The 20,400-nt window shown below is 44.0% G+C and overlaps 1 protein-coding gene across 5 annotated transcripts in view; it reads left to right on the top strand.

Annotated features, from left to right (window-relative positions):
• Positions 1–13,247, top strand: part of CDC42BPA (CDC42 binding protein kinase alpha) — a 149,993-nt gene extending 136,746 nt beyond the window's left edge. For 3 of the 5 annotated variants that reach the window (XM_075204355.1, XM_075204356.1, XM_075204354.1), the window contains 7 exons: positions 467–551; positions 1,112–1,235; positions 1,557–1,674; positions 3,396–3,575; positions 4,573–4,690; positions 4,951–5,105; positions 5,968–13,247. In XM_075204355.1, the coding sequence (XP_075060456.1) occupies positions 467–551; positions 1,112–1,235; positions 1,557–1,674; positions 3,396–3,575; positions 4,573–4,690; positions 4,951–5,105; positions 5,968–6,099 (912 nt within the window). In that variant the 3' untranslated portion in view covers positions 6,100–13,247. The remainder of the gene's footprint in view (positions 1–466; positions 552–1,111; positions 1,236–1,556; positions 1,675–3,395; positions 3,576–4,572; positions 4,691–4,950; positions 5,106–5,967) is intronic. The other 2 variants (XM_075204358.1, XM_075204357.1) reach the window with 1 other exon arrangement.
• The last annotated feature ends 7,153 nt before the right edge of the window (positions 13,248–20,400 follow it).

Here is a 20,400-nt window from a genome sequence, read left to right as displayed (position 1 = left end):
AGTTCTGTCCTCAAGGGCCCCCTACAGGTCATGTTTTCAGGATTTATTTAATCATGTACAGGTGAGTTAATCTATTTGGCTAAGTCAGTAATTATCCCACTTGTTTCTACAGACAGATATCCTGAAAACATGACCTGTTGGTGGCCCTTGAGGACTGGACTCGGACACCTCTAACCTAGATGATTTAAGATTACTTTTCTAGTTATGTAAAATGGTTTATTCTTAGATCATCGCTGCAGATAAACGTGGCCATTGAATAAACGCCTTGTACTAAGACGTACTCCTAGGCTTAGATAGACATGGCTGTCCAGCTGTGGTGGACTACAAGTCCCAGGATTCTCTGCCAGGCCCGATGGCTTGCTAAAACGTCACATGACTGCCTTATGGGATGGTTTAGATCCATGTTTGGATCAGTCAGAGCTCTGGTTGTGTGTAAGGATCACTGATAGCGCTCTCTCCCCGCCAGGTACGTCCACTGAATACAGAAGGGTCACTCAATCTCCTGGGATTGGAAACAATACGACTAATATATTTCAAAAATAAAATGGCTGGTAAGTGAATACTCCCTGGTCAATGGTAAGAATTCCCTTCTACCGTCCTTAAAGAAAACCAAATACCCGATGTGGATCCGTCACCAAAAATGAACGACGATGGTAAAAACTCTCGGATTCCGTTCTCTAGCACCAAAACACACACAATACTAAATAGATATATGCTGCCCCCCCCCCTCCCCCCACGCTTCTTGCTGGTAGAATAGCATAGCTGATCTATACACCAATGTGAAGCATCATTGGATTATCAGGTGCCATTGTCCCCAGGTTAGGGATATGCTTTCTTGCTATATACTGTAATGTCTGCATTGTAGGTTTAACAATGTTGGTGCCTCTAATAAACTGGATCCGTATATAAAACAGAGTCAGCCATTAAATGGGCTGAATTATATTTATGAGGACGCAGCCAATCAGCTCACTAGGAACCTGTGACATCACTGAAGCTCAGTGTCCTAAATATTCAGGCAGCAAAGGCTACAGTGATAGCACAGACTCTGCTTCTAAGCAAGTGGCTCGGACATAGAAAAACACTAATCGTACTTTACTTCGTTGTGTTTCAGAAGGAGACGAGCTCGTTGTACCCGAGACGTCGGACAATAGCCGGAAGCAGATGGTTCGGAATATCAACAACAAACGGCGGTACTCCTTCCGTGTGCCAGAGGAGGAGCGGATGCAGCAGAGGAGGTGAGGGCTCAGGCCGCTTCTGTCTTCCATCACAAAAGGGTTTTTGTTTGGGTACAGGTCACGTTGTGAGGAGAACACAGCAATCGTCCTAGTCATGCTGGTTACCAGTACTTCGGTTCTAATGCCGGCATTAGGTGAAAGGTCACCGGCTTGTGGCAAATAGTAGACATTACTCATGAATGTGTGTCCAACTAGAACCAGACGGACTAATGAAAGCCACTGTGTGACTACTTGGCTTACGTTGTGATGTTTCAGCCATGTTTTGGCTAAGCCGCCTTGTCTTATATCGCAGTGTCTTCACTAAGCTCTTCTGTCTTCCAGGGAGATGTTACGGGACCCAGAAATGAGAAACAAACTGATATCCAACCCCACAAACTTCAACCACATAGCACACATGGGACCCGGCGACGGCATCCAAATACTTAAAGATCTACCCATGGTGAGAGACAGCCGGCTGCCGGATGAGTACAAGTCTACCAGGCTGGTTCTATCATAAATCACTCAACATAGGATTACCGGCTGCTATCTGGGGACAACTGAGCCTACATTACAGTCTTCATTATCTAAAAGAGCTACTGATTACATTCCCAAATATATTTTAAATTATTGATACATTGGCAGACGATGTATGTATTGAATCCAACTATTCTCTACTATCAGCCATTTCCCGCTGATACATATGTTTGTGAATGTTATTGGTAGTTGGTTTATATGAGGTCACTTGCACTTTAGCTGTCCTTTAATATAATGAAATGTATAGTCTTGTTAATTACTGCTGTGGTGGCACCACTAGAGGGCACTGAGTAAAGGGAAACACTGTCTGGTCTTGTTCTCTACTGCTGTGGTGGCACCACTAGAGGGCGCTATGTAAAGGGAAGCACTGTCTGGTCTTGTTCTGTACTGCTGTGGTGGCACCACTAGAGGGCGCTATGTGAAGGGAAGCACAGTCTGGTCTTGTTTAGTACTGCAGTGGTGGCACCTCTAGAGGGCGCTGAGTGTAGGTACGCACAGTCTGGTCTTCTTTATTACAACAATGGTAGCATCACTAGAGGGCACTGAGTGAAGGGAAACACTGTCTGGTCTTGTTCTATACTGCTGTGGTAGCACCACTAAAGGGTGCTATGTGAAGGGAAGCACTGTCTGGTCTTGTTCTGTACTGCTGTGGTGGCACCACTAGAGGGTGCTATGTGAAGGGAAGCACTGTCTGGTCTTGTTCTGTACTGCTGTGGTGGCACCACTAGAGGGTGCTATGTGAAGGGAAGCACTGTCTGGTCTTGTTCTGTACTGCTGTGGTGGCACCACTAGAGGGTGCTGAGTGAAGGGAAACACTGTCTGGTCATGTTCAGTACTGCTGTGGTGGCACCACTAGAGGGTGCTGAGTGAAGGAAAACACTGTCTGGTCATGTTCTGTACTGCTGTGGTGGCACCACTAGAGGGTGCTGAGTGAAGGAAAGCACTGTCTGGTCATGTTCAATACTGCTGTGGTGGCACCACTAGAGGGCGCTATGTGAAGGGAAGCACAGTCTGGTCTTGTTTTGTACTGCTGTGGTGTCACCACTAGAAGGCGCTATGTGAAGGGAAGCACAGTCTGGTCTTGTTCTGTACTGCTGTGGTGTCACCACTAGAGGGTGCTGAGTGAAGGAAAACACTGTCTGGTCATGTTCAATACTGCTGTGGTGGCACCACTAGAGGGCGCTATGTGAAGGGAAGCACTGTCTGGTCTTGTTCTGTACTGCTGTGGTGGCACCACTAGAGGGCGCTATGTGAAGGGAAGCACAGTCTGGTCTTGTTCTGTACTGCTGTGGTGTCACCACTAGAAGGCGCTATGTGAAGGGAAGCACAGTCTGGTCTTGTTCTGTACTGCTGTGGTGTCACCACTAGAGGGCGCTGAGTGAAGGGAAGCACAGTTTGACTTGTAGATCGAGATCAATACTGCAAAGTTTACATTTTGTCAGAGCAATAAATCATTTGGGATTTTACCAAAACATAAACTTGCTGCCTGACAGAGCTGGGAGGGCCCCGCCATGCCCTGCAGTACTTCTCAGTGTCCGGTTTATCACTCCCTCCTGGAGGATTCTTAGCCAGGGAAAGTGTTTGCTAACCGCAGCACAGCCGCTCCCGGAGCTGATTGTGTCTTCTTCCTTTGTGTCTCTTTACTAGCCAAGGTCCCCTTATCCATCCCCTCTGCGCCATCACTCCAGTCTGATCTCCACTCCGAGCAACTTTGAGCACGTCTATCACATGACTGTAAACTCTGCTGAAAACTTCCTCTCTTCTGATCCCGTACACCCTGCCTCTTCCTCCTCCCCGTCTCCCAGCGCTACCCCCACCTCTCACAGGGTACGCACAGCTGAGTCCCTTCGCTGTACTAACCCGTTTGGTGTGCCTGGCTTCACCTCGCCGCTTCTCACGCCACCTGCCTGCTCTGTCACTCACCGTCCCCTTCATCCTTCTCTCAGCTGTGGGGGCAACGACTGTTAGATCATGGTGGCTCTAAAGCTCCTCAAAATAAAAACCTATCCCTGGGCCCCGCTCCTTGCCATCCAGCTGGGTACATTTACAATGGATAGTGCTTCAGTAGGAGCCCTCTTATTTCTGGGCAGATTTGGCTCAGGTCTTCATCAAGGCGTTGGCATAGATGATTTGACAATTTACCAACTATATATTGTGGATAATGTTATACCTCTCGTGAAATCTTTACACTTATACATACCTACACATTGGAGGCAGCCATTTTGTTCCAGTGTGCATTAGAATGCAGTGACATCACTGAGGCAGCCATTTTGTGAGGTGAACCAATGTTTATGATAATGCCAATGTGTTCATTAGGGACCAGCCGGTCACATTACAGAGACACAAAAACGGCTCAGAGTTGTCACTCTTTCCAGGTGAATTTTTAGACTGCATTCTTATTAATATTGGTTCGCTCACAAAATGGCTGCCTCCACTGTTTGTACGTGACAAGTGCAGCTTTAGCCACACAGCCATGGGACATGACCTTTCCGGAGCTCACCAAGATCCATCTTCTCTTTCTTTTGTCATTATGATCCGAAAAGCACATTGCCAGCTTTGATCTCCATTGTGTGCTTCTGTGTCCGTAGAGTGATGTGACTTTGTTGGTTTTTGGGGACGTTGCCGTCTGCCTTGTCCTTGCCTTTTGTCACTCTGAGCTTGGGCTTACTCCCCCCCTCTTGTTACTGTCCACCATGTCTATAAAGGATAGATCATGTTGTTTTTATTAAGAGGCAGTTGTCTGTAGTTATCTGTCTCCCTCCCCCCACAGTTTTATTGTACTTACACACAGAAACATAACATGTCTACTCTCTGCCTTATACAGAACCCCCGGCATCAAGACAGTCGGACTATGTTCAGTGGCTCCGTCAGTATTCCGTCAATCACCAAGTCTCGCGGGGAGCCAGGGCGATCAATGAGCGCCAGCAGTGGGCTGGCTGCACGTAAGTCATAGCGCTTCAATCCTCTGTAAGGGCAACTGTACAGCGTGTGACTTTACCCACAATGCCTATAGGCAACTCCTGTCCGTATCTGAACAACATGGCTGGCCGGCCGCCTCTGGTATATGTTCTGTAGGAAATGTATTGACGATTGATGATGCTACTTGGCTTCAGCTGCATTTCCAGGAAAATGATTTATCTGGTCAGGCTTCACTCTACCCCGCAGTACAATCCTATCACAAATAATCCACCTCACATTGCAGGGTCTTCACAGAACGGCAGTGCTCTGCGGCGAGATCTCACTGGGGGAAGCTATGGAGCAAAGCGGCAGCCTATGACCTCACCGTCTGATGGCTCGTTATCTTCCGGAGGAATTGACCAAGGAAGCGATGCGCCAGCTCGAGACTTCGAACGAGAGGTGATGGTTTCTTTCACATACAAGGTTATATTATCCATTTTTCACCCTGTGCCTCTGTTCTGCTCTACCCCAAAGCCAAACTATTAAAACCATATGGAACAGCACACTTGAAAGTACTCATTGACCTTACCCTGGGAATCGGTTCTTGGGAGTAGAATTCTCCCGATTGTTCTCTCTCTGCTTCTCTGTAAAGCTCCAACTCTGCGGACTTATACCTGGATTGCACTGGGGACTTGAGTTGACAGCGAGGACAGGGAAATAAGTACTGTGTTTCCTCTTCACCAATCAGCTACTGATTAATTATCTCATTCTTGTGGGCTCTGTGACAACACAGAAAAAAAAATCTGATTAGTGAAGAATATTAGGCAGCAGCTGCTATTTCCTCAAGCCACCAATCCATGGACATGCCTACCAGTACAATATGGAGCTCTACAGGGAAGAGGTTAGAGGGCAGTCCGAACATTTTTAAGGGTTTGCCCACTTTTAGCAACCTGAGCCCAGGTGCTGATCCGCTCTGATGTTACAGCGCACGGCGCCTGAATCCACCCTCTCTTTTTCAATAGCACTGAATAGGGAAGCTCAATTCATGTCTATTATAGAAGACTGGTTGGGTTCAGTCCAGCTTGGATGTGAACTCTCAGCGCGGATAGAGTAACGTTGGAGATTCTGTTAGAGGGTGCACCCCCGCCAATTAATATGTGGGAGAGATGGGTCAAAATAAGCAGCGACTGTCAAAAACTGTACAACTCCTTTTAACTCTATTGTAAGAGGACACTGTTGTGATTCCAAGTGTGCTGTATGTTAGGCTCCATGTGTACCGCAGCTGTCATATATAACCTGTTCTCTTTCTGTTGGCCACCAGGACTCGGACTCGCCAAGACATTCAACGGCCTCCAATAGCTCTAACCTCAGCAGCCCCCCAAGCCCGGTGTCCCCTCACAAGACCAAGAGCAGTTCACTGGAGAGTTCGGATCACGTCAGCTGGGACGCATGAACTTCTCGCCCCTCCCCGCCGCTCTCTGCCCACCCAACGCCCGCCTAACCTCCAAGGATCGGTCTGGGCAGCCACCATAGGAGAACTTTGTCCACCGCACCCCACGGGCCTGGCGGTAGCAGCGAGGCAGCGTGTTGGTGGACAGACGCGCTATAACTAGTAGGATCGGTTGCTTTCAATATGGTTTACAAGCGGTTTCTTGGCTCTGAAATCCATTAGCCGCAAATGGCAGCAATGAGCTCAATAATGGTGCACACAGGATAAAACCATTTTTGGGGGGTACTGGGAGGGGGGGGGGATCCACTGCACCCCAATAATTTCCTTAAGACTCTGAGGATGAGCACTGTGTCACCTGTTCTCTTGCGGGAGAACGCGTCGGGTGCGTGTCCACACATTGAATGTTAACCCCGCTGTCCGCTCTCTCGACCCTTCTTCACGTGTCATCAATAACGTATTTTACTACCGAAGCAGAGTTTTAATCTAAATAGTACATTGCATATGTATATATAAGGATGATGTATTCCACTGAGAATAGAGGCATATTTAAAGAGAGATTCTGTAATTTTAATGATGGGACTTGTTTGCGTTCATAACCGATATTGGAGAAACCAGCTTAACGGAACAGAGTATGTGCTGGACAATCACACTCACTTCACACTTTGCTTTACGTGGTCGATCATTTTCCAAGCGTCCTCACCCCGCCATTGTTCTTAAGTCATCGGTGATCTACAGTCTCTGCGGCTTTCTGCGTTACAGGAGGGACCCAGACGGCAAATCAAGGTGCCTCGGTTGTGTCATAGAGACAAGAGTACTGTTAAGGTTCCCTATGTCATTTGTATCTGTAAAAACAGATGGCGATCCCACGCGAATATTTAATTTCTCAGGAAATTATATTCTCTGCCCTCCTGCCACTAAACCTTTCAGTAATGTGAACCGCGCACAGCGGTTGATCCGTCTCTTCCCAGAAGTATTCGCCATTTCTTGATAACAATTAAAAGGGTGGTATCTTCAAATCTTTTTTTAAAATATGTTGTTTGCAATTAAGTATAAGTTATTTTATTTAATTAGAAAAATAATGAATAACTGCATATTCTTTTACAGTAGGATTTTGTAATGACCTGCAGTACTTCCTGTTAGCCTCCAGGTGTCACTGTCGCAATTGCTGTCTGTAGAAAAATTTGGGTCAGCCACTACATTTCGTTCCATGTACAGTAGTGGAAACAGGGACCTCTGGTGGCCGTTCAGTGAAAGTATTTTGCAAACGGCTTTTGGCTTGCCGGGTATTAATCATGGGGGCTAGTTGTACAACATATGTATTTTTTCATAAAAGTGGTACAACCCCTTTAATTAGTTATAAGTTTAAATTCAGACCTTGTGCCCCTTCCAAATCATGTAGTTTGGAGCAGGAAGGAAATTGGCTTCACTTGATCCGCAAACATCTGTTGTTCTGGGTTCCGACCGCTTGGCGGCTGTTAGCCTTCGACAAAATTCCTGTGCCTATAGAGAACCAAAGAGGCGTCCTAAAGGTCTCCTAAGAGGGAACCACCCCAATAACATCTCCTCTTTGACTGCAAAAAAAAAAAAAAGATTTTGGATATATTGAAAGTATTTCCCTCCATACTTTTGTTTAATTGTCAAGTCTAGGAAGAAATCTACGGTCCCACTTTTCACCCTTTGCATGTAGTTCATTGTATTTTTAAATACATCTGCTTTGTTTGTATTTATTTATTTATTATATTTTTTTTATTATTTTATGTCACCGTCCCCTCACCAAAGTATTCTGATGCCCCCCCCCCTTCTCTTCCTGCGTTGTATAAATCCACGTATTTTGTGCTTTGCGCAGTCTGCAAAAAATAATATTTTTCTTTTCTTTGTGTTTGTTACAATCGAGATGTCATTTTATCTGTTAATATAATATTTATAATCACAATGCTGGTTTTTTTTTTTTTTTTTCTTCATTTTTTTTTTACAGTTAATGCTAAACCAAAAAAGTACAAAAAAAATTAAAAGACAAAAGAGAAAAAAAAATACAGAGAAAAAAAAAAAAACAGACACCCATGTATTTTTCATTTTGATATAATCAGTTCTGCGTCAGTACCTATGATGCAAGAGATCTCGGGCTGCGGCATGCTGGGTATTTCTGGGAAATATGCAAATGACGGAAGCCTGAAAGCTTCCATAGTCGCTGATGCAGAACTAAGCGGTTTTATTGATCACGTTATATTAGCCCGTACTGGCTATAGGAGCATGACATTTTGACATAACAAATAAATTGTATCTGGTAACGGTTTGGTTTTGCCAATAAAATATTTTAATTTCCTTGACGGTGATAGGGGGCTTCGCTTTTGTCCACAAATCCTAAAGCCTGTCTGGGGAAGAGATTGCAGAGCTCGATATTATGTTACTTTCAGGAGTATTCTTTGTACAAAAAGTACTTTACAAAGTTTTATTTCCATTGCATGCCACCCTTGTTATAATTCCAGTTTTAGCCTATGTTCTATGCCGGAGTATAGAGAGGAAGCACCGTACGAAGCTGCCGATAGCTTGTTGTAATACACGGGAACCACAATCCATATACAATTCCCTCGGTCATCCGGCTACTGCACCACTGTTACAGGTCTGTCTGTTCTCACAGAACTCCGCTTACACCGTCCGTCTCTCAGCTGTACCGTCGCCGGAGGCGGGGCCGCAGCCGGGTATTACATTTCATCATTCAAAGCTTTTAAAGCGAGTCACGTTTGTCAAATAACATGACTATGTAGGGTGTCATATAATAGGTATCCTTATATTGGGACAGTAGTGAGGTCATCACTTATATTGGGACAGTAGTGATGTCACATGGCTCACTGTGAGCGCTTTCCGCGACAAAGGTTTTGACTGTCCCTGCATAATTAAAAGACCTGATTTGCGCCAGTGCTCTTGAATATTTGTCCTGAATTTGTAGATCTATGTCAGTGATTTAATTTGGGATTATTGAGTCGATGCTCTGTCTTCCTGCAGTATGTGTGTTTGTACCTATGGATGAGGCTGTTATATTATACTGGAGCCCAATAGGACGTATCACGACCACCAGCCCCCCCCCTCACACAGATCTTATGTACAGAGCAGACACCGGTCCATCTAGCAGTATATGTAACGGGAGGGGTAATATGCCTGAGTAGTTCCATCTATCAGCAAAAGGTCATCTCTTTGTTGTATTTATATATTATTGTTATGGAAAAAACGTAATGATTTATAAAATGTGACTATTCATACCTGAAGATAATGCACTGATATAGGTGTATGTGGATCCTCCTACTGTAATATATAGGGTATTAGAAGCCACCAAGAGGTTCCATCACCACATAGAAAGCCGCCGGCTCTGACACAGGTCACGGAACTCTCGGGTGACTTCTAATCTCCTGTTAGAATCCACAGAAGTGGGGACATTGTTCCCTATAATTCACAAGATTCCATTTGAAACAAAGCCAGTTCCGTATATGAGGTAATCACCGGATCCAGGTGCGTTACCGTCACAAATACAATATACGTTCCACAAGGAGTCATGTGACATCACTACTCTCCAAATATAAGGCTATATTTTACCTATAGGTATGTCACTTATGTTGTATGTATACACACTTTACATCTTTTATATTCTGTATATGATGTGTGCGGTTCTCTGGTTATATTGTTTGCATACTGTATTTTAAGAAAATGTATTTGGTTTGGCCACGATTTGTGTGTTTGTTTGTTTTTTTTCCCTGGTACAGTTCAATAGTGTTGGATAATCCGATAATCGGATGTGACTGTCACCCACACATCACTAGATAACGCCGCCAATCAATTCACTGGAAACTAGTCCGATCAGCGAGGTACAACATGGCTGCCTCAGCCGCGTGCGGCTCAGCTTTGTGGTACAATGTTTGCGCCTCAGCGATGTCACAGGTTCCTGGTGAATCCATTGGCTCCATTCTGGGTGATGTCACTGGTTCACAGTAAATTGATTGGCTGCATTTTAATAAACATTGGTGTAGCCCACAAAATGGCGGCCTCCATAGTGCACTTTAAGGTCAGCGCATTTATTTAGTTTCAACATCAATATATTTGTAGTGAGAGATCATTTTTTAGCATCTGATGCAAAATACATTCAGCCCAGGTTTGGGGGCTGTGTCTTTCCGGCTGCTTTAGAACTACAAGTCTCAGAATACATTTTCAGGTACCCTAGTCTAGACAAATGGCTAATGTGGCCACAAGCATTTTCCTGGTTCTGAAATAAGGCACGAAGGGCTCGATTTACTAAAACGGCTAAAAAGAAAAAGTGAAGGTGTTGCCCATGGCAACCAATCAGATTCTAACTGTCATTTATCCTGTACATTCTAGAACACTACAGCTAGAATCTGATCGGTTGCTATGGGCAACACCTCCTCTTTCCTTTTTAGAAGGTTTGTGTAAATCAGGTGTCAGACTCCGTCCTAGAGCTCTGCTAAAGGGATACGAGTAACAGGATTATTCTATAAAAGCTGAGTAGAAAATGCTCTAAATTAAATTCAATTCAGAAAAAAAAGTGTCTGTGAGTAGCACAAATTCAAATAAAAATTATAATGTTGTTTTTCTGTGTGTCTGACAGTGTTTGGGAACCTGACCTGTAACATGTTACATAATAGTTGCTTTGACGTCACTTTTCCCCCTGTAATATTTTGTTGTTTGTTCTTGTTTTATGTTTTTAAATTGTGCCATTTTTAACGTTTTAAAACCACAATCACTCTGTTATCTGCATCCTGTGACGTTTGTGATTTTTGTTTTTTTTCTTATCAAAGCTGATGTATTTTATTGCATAATTATATTCAACACCTCTGAGTTTTTACAATGATGAATTAGCCGTTTCCCCCAACGGGAAGGTGCAGTTTTTAGGATGGGGGTTGAGGGCTGTTACAATGACAGATTTCTTGGGTATCACAGATCAGTAACATCATTGTGAATGGATAGCGACCAAAAAATGGTCCCGTTCCATCGTCTAGTAGCTCTGGGTGGGTGTCTGAGGTCCTCATGGTTCCCGCGTTTATATCACCCTAAGTTACACTGATTGGATGTCACCGTGTGATTATTGTATAAGCAGCCAATCAGAGTGGTTGGTGACCACTAGGATCTGCTCCGAATCCTGCTGGTCCCAGAGACACTTTTTATATTCTGGATTTAATACACCGTTTGCTTTGGGATTAATGCACCAGTGAAGATTCACTTCATGCTGTGTGATCACACATATCACGGGACTGTGTTACTTTCTGCATGTGCACCAGTGTGATGTTTTACAGAGTGCTCATTTGCATTTCGCTACCCAGAATTCCTGGCTCCCCTGTACACTTTAATGTTGTTTAGTGGAGTTTCGTGTTGTGCAGGTTTTATGGTGTGGCGGTCTAACCCCTGTAGTTTTAAAGGTGAAGAATAATACCACTTCTGAGCACTAGGGGGAGCTGTGCCAAAGCTGGTGGTTAGGATGCGGCTATACTGAGTCTTGTCTGGTTCTAGAGCTGACTTAACCCCTTCACCACTGGAGGTAGTTTGCATCTTAATGACCAGAATAATTGTTGTGATGCGCTGGCTGCACCGAGAATGACTTTAAACCAAAAAGTTAAAGTAATTAAAGTTTTTCGCACAGTTTATGTATATGTACTAACACAACTTCTGTTCTGCATAACCCAAAATGTTACCGCGCCCCGGTCTCTGTACGTCCTTTAACTATAAAGATCCAGTTTATTAAACTGCACAAATCAGATTCATCAGGCAAACTTCCAAATTACTGTCAGATCATCATTTCCTGGTACAGGGGTTCTGCATTCCAGACATCAGAATTTCAGAACCTTTTTTAGCTGTCCGGTTATGCTGGGACTTCTAGTTCTACACCAGCTGCCGCTCCATGGATTGCCTGTTCTATTTATTTTTACAGATTTCTAAATGCGAGAGATGGTTTAGACCAGGCCTAGCCAACCTGTGCCTCTTCAGGTGTTTGTGAAACTACAAGTCCCAGCATACTTTGCCAGCGATCAGTTGACTCTACTGGCAAAGCATGCTGGGGCTTGTAGTTTGACAACAACCAGAGAGGCACAGGTTCACCAGGCCTGTTTTAGATATATCAGCACTCAAGCAATGCTTCCTCATAGCAATAAGGTTCTGGAAAACATATAGGGCATTATATCGTTATATTTCTCTGTTTATTTCTTCCCAAAACATGAAAAGATGCTTAAATTCATAGACATCCTATGTTCTTTTCTTTTTATGCACAAATTTCATATTTATTTTTCAATATATTTTTATTGTAATTCATATGTACAGTTTCTTTTACTTTCCACTTTGCATGCTCTAGACCAGCGGTGGGGAACCTCTGGGATGTTTGGCTGATCTGTGTGCAGAAAACTGCCTACTCGCTGCGTCAACATCGTGCTCTAAATGTCAGGGATCAGCAGGAGGGAGCTATGATAAACCTCGCCCTAGCCTTTTAAGAAATTAAAAAGAGTGCTCGGCTCCTCAGAGGAGGGGCTTCCTCTCTGAGGAGCCAACAGAAGCCGTGCACGAGGAACAACTGACCCAACATGAGACCTATAAAGAAAACCAGGTTTTCATAAGGAGAACATTAGAGGGTAACCGCTTTCTGAATTTTCCTAAATCTGTGCTGGTTACGTCCGTTGTTTCTCCTAAACATTTTGCAGAGTTGGCAAAAATGGTAAGGGAATAGAATATACATAATTTGGAAAAAAAATAGGGATATAAATGAATGTGTAGGTGTTTCTGAATCACTCATTGAAGAGTACAATGAGAGATTTAAAGATTTCGAAAGGCACGATTTCAATCTCTACTCTATTTTTCAATAAAGACATCTATCAAAGTATAATTGTATATTTTTTTGTGCATAAATGCTAAATATATACACTTCTGCAATACTACATGCGGCCTTATCAAATGCTTCGCAAATGGGATGTGGATTAAAAAAAACAAGGGAAAAGGTTCCCCTACCTCTGCTCTAGACTTGTAAGCGTTCCTATGCGGTAGGAGATTGCTTTAAAAGTGTTTTAGGAACATCTGGTACATGGGTCATGACAATGTAAATGAGTTTTCTGTAGGTGACACAACCTGTTATCATTGTACAATGCAATAAAATAAAATTGACACATTGTTTTTCCTCACCCCTCATTTATAACATAGTTCCATATTTTCTGAATGATATTTAGAAGGCTGATGTCAGAGAAATAGCATCTATCGTACTTACATTGCGGGAAAAGGACTTGCAGCACAATTGTTTCAAAAAGATTATTAAATTAAAAATAAATAAATTGTGTGTGTGTGTGTGTGTGTGTAATTTATATATAATCCTAGCGGCGTGTGTGGGGAAAAAAAACAAAACAAGCTGCAGCACCACCTGCTGGGCGGAGTTATACACTGACCTACTAAAGTCTTAGCATTATCTAATATGTAAAAGTCTATTGTCGTGTGTGTGGAAAAAACTATTTTCTCAGAAAGGGCTCATCCAATTGACCTGAAATTTGGTATACTGACATTATTTGACAAAAAAATTAGATTAGTGAAGTCAGTTAACTTCCATAATCCCCCCTTCCCCCCGTGGGAGGGGTAGTAAAGGCTAAATTTACGAGTTGAGGGGTCAAACTCATTTTCGTGAGGTAATTTTACCTCATGAACACACATTAAAAAGGGCGCTTGCGTCGGGAAGTAACGTCCTTCCCCTGAGGAGGCCTGGGCTAGGTCCAAATGCATGACAAGAACCTTTTTAACACCTTAAGTAGCTTGATTTGACTAGAATGCATGAGTATCATGCACGGGCTAACTTGTATATATGTGTATATAATATAAATGTCGTGTGTGTGTGTGTGTGTGTGTGTGTGTGTGTGTGTGTGTGTGTAAAAAATAAAACCAAGTTGCAGCGCCACCTGCTGGGCGGAGTTATACACTGACCTACTAAATTCTTAGTGTGTGTGGGAAAAAAAAAATTCAAAAAGGGCTGAAATTTGGTATACTAAGATGTTTTTAATTTGTTAATTTAATTTGTTAAAAGTGTTTATAAAGATTTAAAAATAATATATATATATATATATATATATATATATTTATATTTCTTGAAGGAGAAGTGACAGTTGGGAGTGGTTGGTGGTTGCCGGGGGTGACAGTGGGGAGTGGTTGGTGGTTGCCGGGGGTGACAGAGTGAGAGGAGTGTGATACTCAGGACCGCTGAGAGAGATCCCTGTGTCTCGATAGACATCTGGATAGATGCGGCGATGAAAATGAAGGATGAGGTGATGGAGAAGAATGATGAGGTGGTGACATGTGGACAAAACCACGTTAAAAAAGGGCGCTTACGTCGGGAAGTAACGCTCTTCCCCTGAGGAGGCCTGGGCTAGGCCCAAATGCATGACAAGAACCTTTTTAACACCTTAAGTAGCTTGATTTGACTAAACCCGTGCATGATACTCATGCATTCAACATATATATATATATATATATATATATATATATATATATATATATATATATATATATATATATATATATATATATATATATATATATATATATATTCTTTTGAAGAGGAACAGTCTAAACCGGCGGTTCCCAAACTGTGCGCCGCGGCTCCCAGGGGTGCCGCGGGCCAGCCATATAAAAAAAAAAAAAAAGAACACAGTAACTTACCAATCCGCCAAGCGCCGGGACCCAGTAGACTCCTCTCTCCCGCAGCAGCTGTCACTGACGTCGATATTCACAGCTGAATATATATATTGACAGCTGCTGCGGGAGAGAGGAGGCTGCTGGGTCCCGGCGGATTGGTAAGTTACTGTGTTCTTTCTTTTTTTTTTTTTATATATGGCTGGCCCGCGGCAGAGAAGTTAGAGGGATCGTGACAGCGGGGCAGAGGAGAGGCAGAGGAGGGTGACAGCGGGGCAGAGAAGAGGCAGAGGAGGGTGACAGCGGGGCAGAGAAGAGGCAGAGGAGGGTGACAGCGGGGCAGAGGAGAGGCAGAGGAGGGTGACAGCGGGGCAGAGGAGAGGCAGAGGAGGGTGACAGAGGGGCAGAGGAGAGGCAGAGGAGGGTGACAGCGGGGCAGAGGAGAGGCAGAGGAGGGTGACAGCGGGGCAGAGGAGGGTGACAGCGGGGCAGAGGAGAGGCAGAGGAGGGTGACAGCGGGGCAGAGGAGAGGCAGAGGAGGGTGACAGCGGGGCAGAGGAGAGGCAGAGGAGGGTGACAGCGGGGCAGAGGAGGGTGACAGCGGGGCAGAGGAGGGTGACAGCGGGGCAGAGGAGAGGCAGAGGAGGGTGACAGCGGGTCAGAGGAGAGGCAGAGGAGGGTGACAGCGGGTCAGAGGAGAGGCAGAGGAGGGTGACAGCGGGTCAGAGGAGAGGCAGAGGAGGGTGACAGCGGGGCAGAGGAGAGGCAGAGGAGGGTGACAGCGGGGCAGAGGAGAGGCAGAGGAGGGTGACAGCGGGGCAGAGAAGAGGCAGAGGTGGGTGACAGCGGGGCAGAGGAGAGTGACAGCGGGGCAGAGAAGAGGCAGAGGAGGGTGACAGCGGGGCAGAGGAGAGGCAGAGGAGGGTGACAGCGGGGCAGAGGAGGGTGACAGCGGGGCAGAGAAGAGGCAGAGGAGGGTGACAGCGGGGCAGAGGAGGGTGACAGCGGGGCAGAGAAGAGGCAGAGGAGGGTGACAGCAGGAGGGGGACAGCGTGACAGGGCAGAGGAGGGGGGACAGTGTGAGAGAGGGCAGTGTGTCTGGATGCAGAGGGGGCATTTTTGCATACAACTAAATAAGTATTTCTGTCCTGACCTAAATACTTATTACAATTTTTTGACCCAACTACTTCTAAAACAGGACTGCTCAGTAATTATATTGGAGGGGTGCCTTGGAGACTCTAAAGGGTGCCGCGATCGGCAAAAGTTTGGGAACCACTGGTCTAAACAGATGTAGTGGAATTATATAGTAAACAATGTCCCACTGCTCGACTCCTCGCTCTTTAGAACAGGTTTCTTACACAGCTATAAGGTATTGCAAATCCCCCAGGGGGGGAGAATAAAAACTAACGCGTTTCACCACATCCTGTGACTCAATCAGACATCTAAATTTAGTGTTGCTCCAACTTACACATACTAACACCAAGTGCCAGTCACACAGGTGGCAGAGGTAAGGGAACAAGTAATGAGAAGGCCCTATCTGGGTGACATCCTTGTGTTTGTGTGGGGGGGGGGGGGGGGGTAGAGAGTGAGGAGTTTAGAGCACATTGTTCACTACAGAATAATGAACATGTCTGGAATGTAAACTGGGCAAAAAGTCATCATTCCATCACAACACAATGTTCTGTATGTTGTGCACATAGAACCCCTGAACCAAGTATCTCAGAAGACAGGAGAATTGGTCCTTTTCCCTATTCAAGTTGTTTAATGTGATTTTTAAATTGCAGGCACTTGCTCCTCATCACATATGAGCTCAGTTCCAAAGTGAAGGAGAATCACCTGTTTACAGTCTAATTACCTCCAACTACTTCTAAAGGCTGCCCATAATTTTTTCAGCCCATTTAAGGATTCATGTGTGAGGGTTAATCTACAATATAGTAAATGTTTTTGTGCTCTATTCCACAGCAACCCAGAGAAATACATTTGTTGACACCAAAATATTTTTTAACTTCAACTATTATTTGGAAGAATTGGTGCCTTTTAGAAAACAAAACTAAAAGGGGGCCAAAATTTCTGGCCATGACTATCTGGATAATAGTTTCCTCTTCCATTCTCCAGAGCAGCCATTGCAATGGGTAGGTTCCCATTCAAGTTTTGGTAGACACAACTAAATAAAAATAAATAAATAAATAAAACCCAGACACTATACAAGGTGACCGGCTCCCCTGCATCTTGCTAGGTCAGATAGCGTTTTATTCTTTCCTGCAGAGTTGGGGCTTACCTTCTCTGTAGTCCCAGCGTTGCACCATCCAATGGTGAAAGCAGAGAATTGTCTACGCCGGTAACACCCATCTGCTTCCTACAAGAGCAGGTCTGGTGTAAACATTCAAGTTTGCACCGCTTCTCAGACCTTGGTGGTCTGCACAGGCTGCCAAGATGGAGACCAGTCCAAAGAAGGACTCTGAATAGCTCTAAAGCATTCCTGGGAAACATTCATTGTGCGTGCAGGAGCTGGATCTGCTGCAGGACTGAGCCAGTCAAATAAGAAACAGCTGAAGAGCACCTGAGCTAAGTAAGGGTGCTTGTTCTACATCTATATGCTCTTTACGCAGTTAACCAATGTTCTGTCAGTACTCTTATAGGAGAAGGAAAACAACAACCGAATAGAATAGGACAGAAGTTGTGGAGCTTCTGATCAGCCTTTAAGAAGGGAGTCTGAAGAGGTCTTTTGTACAGCATTCTCAAGTCCAGGGGACAAAGCCCCCGACACCTGAGTCGTTTAAGGTGCTTATAGTCTGGAGGAAGGAACCTTTTGTAACCAAAAAGGATCTTTGTGTTGTACAGGGGTTAGAGAGAGCAAGGTGTCAGACAGACATGGATTTAGAGAAGAAATACTGAGTCAGAATGGGATTCACCAGGAAATTTAGAATAAAAAGAGGATGTTTGACTTCAACAATGTGGCGATTTTGCTTAAGCATGTACACAAATTTATGGGTGTGGATGAGGAACCAACTGCTGTAGAGACTCACTTTTTGAAGGTCACAACAACAACAAAAAAAGTAGGTTGAGATTTTCCTGTACATCGAGTTGTGAAAGACCTTCATAAGAAAAGAGCACAAGTAGAAAAGCGTCCGTCTAACTTAGAGATTAGAATGTTTGCATCCATTCAGTGATACAGAAGCGGAGCTTGTCCACAAAGGTACCTGCATCTGTAGCGATGTTGTCATTCAGAACTACTACACCTATTGAAGATGAGGATAATGGAATCAGCAGCCGTATCTAGGAGAGCTCTATGGTTGTATCCTTGGGCAGCAGATGCTCAGGCACAGAATGGTCCAACCAATCTCCTCTCTCTGCTACTGTGAGATTTGATACCGTCATACAGAAGTATTCTGGGGTAAATCTGCCACAAGATAGGTCTAGTACAGTGGTTCCCAAACGTTTTCAGTTTGCGACACCCTTAGTGTCTCCATACTTTTTTCAAGGCACCCCTCCAAAATAATTACCTACCAGTCCCGTTTTATAAGTTGTTGGGTCAAAAAAAACCGTAATAAGTATTTAGGTCAGGACAGAAATACTTAGTAAGTTGTTTGCTAAAATAATACACAGAAATCCAAGGGAAAAGAATATTTTTATATATTTGTCAAGGAATAATTTAGCTAATAAGAGGAATAAGATCAAACAAAATAAAACAATATGTACAAAAATCATCACACTGCCCCTCCTTCATTCTTTTTCCCCTCCATTCCTGTTTCCCATCACCATTTCCTCTGTTTCTTTACTTATAATACTTGGCCTTCTTTCTTCTATTTCTTCTGTCTTCTGTCTTCTTACCAATCCATCAGCGCCCGGGACCCAGCATTCTCCTCTCTTTTGTCACTTCTCACTGAATATGTCAGACGTGATGACATCATGCCCGACATTCAGTGAGAAGCGAGGAGGATGATGGGTCCCCGGTGCTGCCAGATTGGTAAGTTTTTCGGGGCCATCAGCAAAGTCTGTTTCCAGATCCCTGTTTGCAGTTACACAGGAAATTAATTGGGTTCTGGGTCAGTACTTTCAAGTCACCTGTCTGCCCTTTGGGGTGAAAAGTCATCTCATTCACAACAAATAATTCTGGGGTTCCAGGTGAACACCATAGAGTACAATAGTATCTTTCAGAAGACGGGTGAATCTAGATCCAGTCTCTGGCATGTCAACTGCAAACTCATCCAATCTCAATAAGAAAGGGGCTTCAATTGTTGGGACCAGTTTTCTCCACTATAAGACTTCACATAAATGTCTTGGAAATGAAAGCAGTGTGGAAAGCAATTCAGGACTTTCACCTTCAGCTACAAGCATGTTATGGCAGGATATTGTCAGACAAGACAACAGTCATCGCCTTCATAAATTGCCAGGGAAGTAACAGCAGCAGAACCAGAATGATGGAAGCCGTGAAGAGACGATCTTGGGAAGAAAGAAAAACAAAATCTGAAGTCACCGTGTTGAATGTAGCAGGAAAACAAAGCATGGCGGCTTATTACCCGAAAACAGATTAATCTGGGAGTGTGAAGCCCACACCAGGTGTTCCAGAGAATAGAAAAATTCAGCCATAATGGCAACGGACAGACATACCAAGGTACCAGTTTATATCTGGAGCTTTGTGCCAAGAGAAGAAAGGTAATAGATGCTGACCGCTCCATGGACTGTTCACCTGGGTTCCTCAGTTTCCACTCATCACTCGCATAAAAAAAAAAGTAAAAAATAAAAATATCAGAAAAGAGAGAGAAGACTGAACAGCAATCCTTCCGTTTTGGTCTCGCCCTGCTTATATTCCCATAGCCTGGGAGATACTCTGGGAACAACGAAGGCCTCTTTGACCAGATCTTCTACATGAAGGCTCAATTCTTCATCCAAATCCAGAGTGGCTACCTTTGATGGCGTGGAGATACTGCTCAGGCACAAGGCAGACTGAGCAAGTAATTGGCACTTTTCCAGGCAAGAAATAAAACAAAAAAAGAACTCTTTAATAATCACAGTTTGGAAGAAGTTTATGGTGAGACACTAAATTGAATCCACCTGCATCAGTTATTTCACAGGTCCTCGACTTCCTTCAGGATGGTTTCAATAAAAGTATCCTTTTATCAGCACTCCAGGAACAAAGGTCTACATTGGAGTAATACAAAGTTAGCTGCAGAAGATTTGAGTATTCGCTTCTTCCGAGCACTAGAGGATCTATTCCTCTATTACAGGCCCAGCCAGCTGTGGCTCTTCAGATGTTGTGAAACTACAAATCCCAGCATGCCTTGCCAGTAGAGAACCAGCTGAGAGCTGGCAGGGCATGATGGGACTTAAGGGGGGCAGAGAAAATAATCCGTACAAACCTCAATCTAGAGCGATTAAACCAGCTCTCGTCTCAGAAGAGTTAAAGTTTTCATTCCATAAACAATTCTTTAAAAACCATCAGATATAGAAAACTGCTGCCCTTTGTGAGATGTGTTACCCCAGCTAAAGATTATACCCTATAAAAAGTAAACAGATGGCACTGTTTAAATCTACAATTCAGACCATCAACCAATTAGTAATTGAAATCACAAATATTTATTAATAAATGTACCAAATTATAAAACAAGTCCTTCACACATAAACTAAAACTCTAAATATATAAAAATGTAT

Source organism: Mixophyes fleayi, chromosome 3 (assembly GCF_038048845.1).
Source record: "Mixophyes fleayi isolate aMixFle1 chromosome 3, aMixFle1.hap1, whole genome shotgun sequence".
NCBI lineage: Eukaryota > Metazoa > Chordata > Amphibia > Anura > Limnodynastidae > Mixophyes > Mixophyes fleayi.
Note: the sequence above shows the minus strand (reverse complement) of the source record. Positions and strands in the feature narration are given on the sequence as shown.